Source organism: Cyclospora cayetanensis, unplaced genomic scaffold, assembly GCF_002999335.1.
Source record: "Cyclospora cayetanensis isolate NF1_C8 unplaced genomic scaffold, CcayRef3 CcayRef3_contig_503, whole genome shotgun sequence".
Lineage (NCBI taxonomy): Eukaryota > Apicomplexa > Conoidasida > Eucoccidiorida > Eimeriidae > Cyclospora > Cyclospora cayetanensis.
Window position 1 is genome coordinate 1 of NW_020312485.1, and position 2,623 is coordinate 2,623.

General features: G+C 50.7%; 1 protein-coding gene across 1 annotated transcript; it reads right to left on the minus strand.

Moving 5' to 3' along the window:
• Positions 1-1,442: 1,442 nt before the first annotated feature.
• Positions 1,443-2,360, minus strand: LOC34623412. The gene is made up of 3 exons (XM_026334839.1): positions 2,204-2,360; positions 1,797-2,007; positions 1,443-1,464 (listed from the first exon to the last, which is right to left on the minus strand). The coding sequence occupies exons 1-3, from the start codon at positions 2,358-2,360 to the stop codon at positions 1,443-1,445; spliced, it is 390 nt and encodes a 129-aa protein (XP_026190624.1).
• Positions 2,361-2,623: the final 263 nt, after the last annotated feature.

Sequence of the window (2,623 nt, forward strand, 5' to 3'; positions counted from 1 at the left end):
CTGTTGAGCTGGTATTGGCCATGGCCGTGGAGTCACGGCTTGCATGAAGGCTTGAACTGTAAAAATTGGGGTACACAGACGATTGCCTCCACCAGAAGAACGCAACCATTGAAATGCTTCTCCATTCAATAGAAATGCCGCAAGGATCACTCGTTCTCTTCATCTGGGGGCTAGCAAGTGAGATACTTCTCTAACCGACTGATGAAATCAATCGCTTGCCCATCCTCATGGGTGGCACATATTTCTGGTCCGCATGGCCTCATCAGCACATTGGTGCACATTTGACAAGCCGACAAATGGTGTCTTGCTACCGGCTGTGAAGCTGATGCGTACAAATTATCTTGCAACCCGGCGTGTAGCACCCGAACAGCCGTTCTGCCACATTTGTACGCCCGTGTGTGATCTCTGTAGTCACTGAGCTGGCAACCGGATAACAAGCAATTGAGCAACTTTCAGGTAAAGTCCCGCCTTGTGGTGACCTAGAGAAAGTTCTCAGTGTGAGGAAAGAGGGCCAGCTACGGTTCGCTTTGCAGCGCCTTCAAATGATTCCGAGCATCCAAAGCCACTTGCACATAGCATCTAGCACGCATTTGTTTCAACGTAACAATACTCTGCAATAACTAATGCATTCTATCAAACCATTTCGTGAACATTTCACGAATTCTTATTTGAAAATAACCAGTGTATTATAAAGCGTCTAAGCGTACTTGTCCCCCCAACATTCATAGCCCCAACCTAAAATTCTGGGGATCATCGCCATAGCGGTACCCCAAGAAGCCTACGTTCTCATGAAGCCCCCGAGTCTCTATTGGGCTGTTTGAAAAGCCACCAGCGTCCATAGGCTGAGCAGGAGCCAAACACGCTCCTTTGTGAATTGGCATGCACACACGGAACAGCTAGTGATCCGGGGCAAGAGACTGCTCGTCCTTTATCTGCTCAAAGGTCTACCATTTACGGGGAGTTGAAGACACCATATGCATGTAAGTAGAAGCACTAACCCGCATATCCATAAGAGAATAACGGCAAAAGCAGAGGAGGGCCGGCACATGTGAAGCCGGGGAAGCAAGCACAGTGCAAGGGTACAAAAACCCAGCGACTGCACGATCACCGAGAAGCATCGGTATAAGAATGACAGATATAAGGCAGGAGAGGGAAGGGCCGCTAATGCAAGCAGATTCGTAGCAAGTCCTTCTGTGCCCGAATCAACATGTATAGAAGGCGCTAAAGCAGGGCCTCCAAGGGCGAAGGGAGAAATCGGATGTGGATCCTTGAGTTCCTCTAGAAGTTCTGTTCATTCCTTGGATTTCCAACTGGCTGGCGATACAAAGGGTGGCGAGGACCTATCCTATAGAGAGCCTGTCAGCTTCAACGCTACGGCCAGGCGACCCTATATCGCAACGAGTGGGTAACTACCTTCCCTACAGACGGAGCCGCCAGCTGCATCAGATGCGGTATTTGTCCTCCCTAACGTACGGACGGATAGCAAGACACACATCCAGCAGGCAGAAGGCAACGAAGAGGATGAAGGAGTGGATATGTGGGATGGGATTGCACCATTCAGCGAGCCGGGAAAGGGATACAGTGACAGGCAAGGAGGAGGATTCATAATCAAAAGCAACCACAGAAGATACGGAGCTGAAGCACAGGAAAGAAGGGCAAGAATGCTGCAGGCGACGCAGAAGTGAACCTCTGACATGCCACAGAGTAAAAATCCGTAACACAAAATACGGAAAGCTGTATGGTGAGGCAGCCTGCTGCCCTCTATTGGATAGCAAGAGAATAAAATAAACGCTTACAGTGGTTTAAACGGTAGGCGTGTCGCTACTGGATCGTATTCCTTGACAAGGGCCCCCAAGGCCCCAGCAGCCAGCGTCTCGTCGAGCTCTTTGAAGAATAGATTCTGTTTCTCCATATATCGCCAGCGTGAAGCAATGGCATAGTGGGTGGAGTCCGCAGTTGTCAGGCAGACAAAGCGATAAAGGTAGTAGGATGCATAGCTCCCGATGCCTGGAAGGCAACAGCATGGAGAGAAGAGGGTTAGGGGGATAGGACAGCAGGATGGAGGGAGACTACAAAAACGCTAGTTGAAAAGGAGGCAATAGACAATGTACACGAGCTTGGACCACAGACGGCTGGAGGGAACGTTGTAATGGAGTTGCCTGAAGGGCTGTGCAGGAGGCATATGCAGTACATCTTCATCGGCTCTTTGTCACAGCAGTTTTGGTGCCACAGCTCTTTGCCCCTAGCCCCTTGCCCGCGCCACCATGATGCTCACCGGCTGCAGCTCCAAAAAGAATGGAGTGCGAGAGGCTAGGGCCCCTGATCGCCCTAGAGGCCCAACAGCGCAAGCCCCCCAGCATGCGCTGCGTCTTGGAGGGGGGGATTCCCGCTGCAGAAAAAGAGCAGCAACAAAAACAAAGATGCGTGTCCTATGGGCCCAAGGCAAAGAGACATGCACCTAAATGGCGAAACAAACGCATAAAGTCAACATCTACTTGCGGTAAAGACAGAATAACCGGCAGTAGCAGCACGAGGTTACATACCCCGTTTAGGGGCCTCGATCTGCTGGCTCATCTCACGATTTCCTTACGACAAAAAGAAGGGTCTAAGGGCCCTTATGCCT

Excerpts from the sequence above, each read along its gene's own strand:
- LOC34623412 (XM_026334839.1), bottom strand. The coding sequence starts at position 2,360 with ATGCTGGGGGGCTTGCGCTGTTGGGCCTCTAGGGCGATCAGGGGCCCT. Across the intron at positions 2,008-2,203 it reads CAAAACTGCTGTGACAAAGA|GCATCGGGAGCTATGCATCC; the intron begins GCCGATGAAGAT and ends GTTGCCTTCCAG. Across the intron at positions 1,465-1,796 it reads CGCCTACCGTTTAAACCACT|GGAGGACAAATACCGCATCT; the intron begins GTAAGCGTTTAT and ends TCCGTACGTTAG.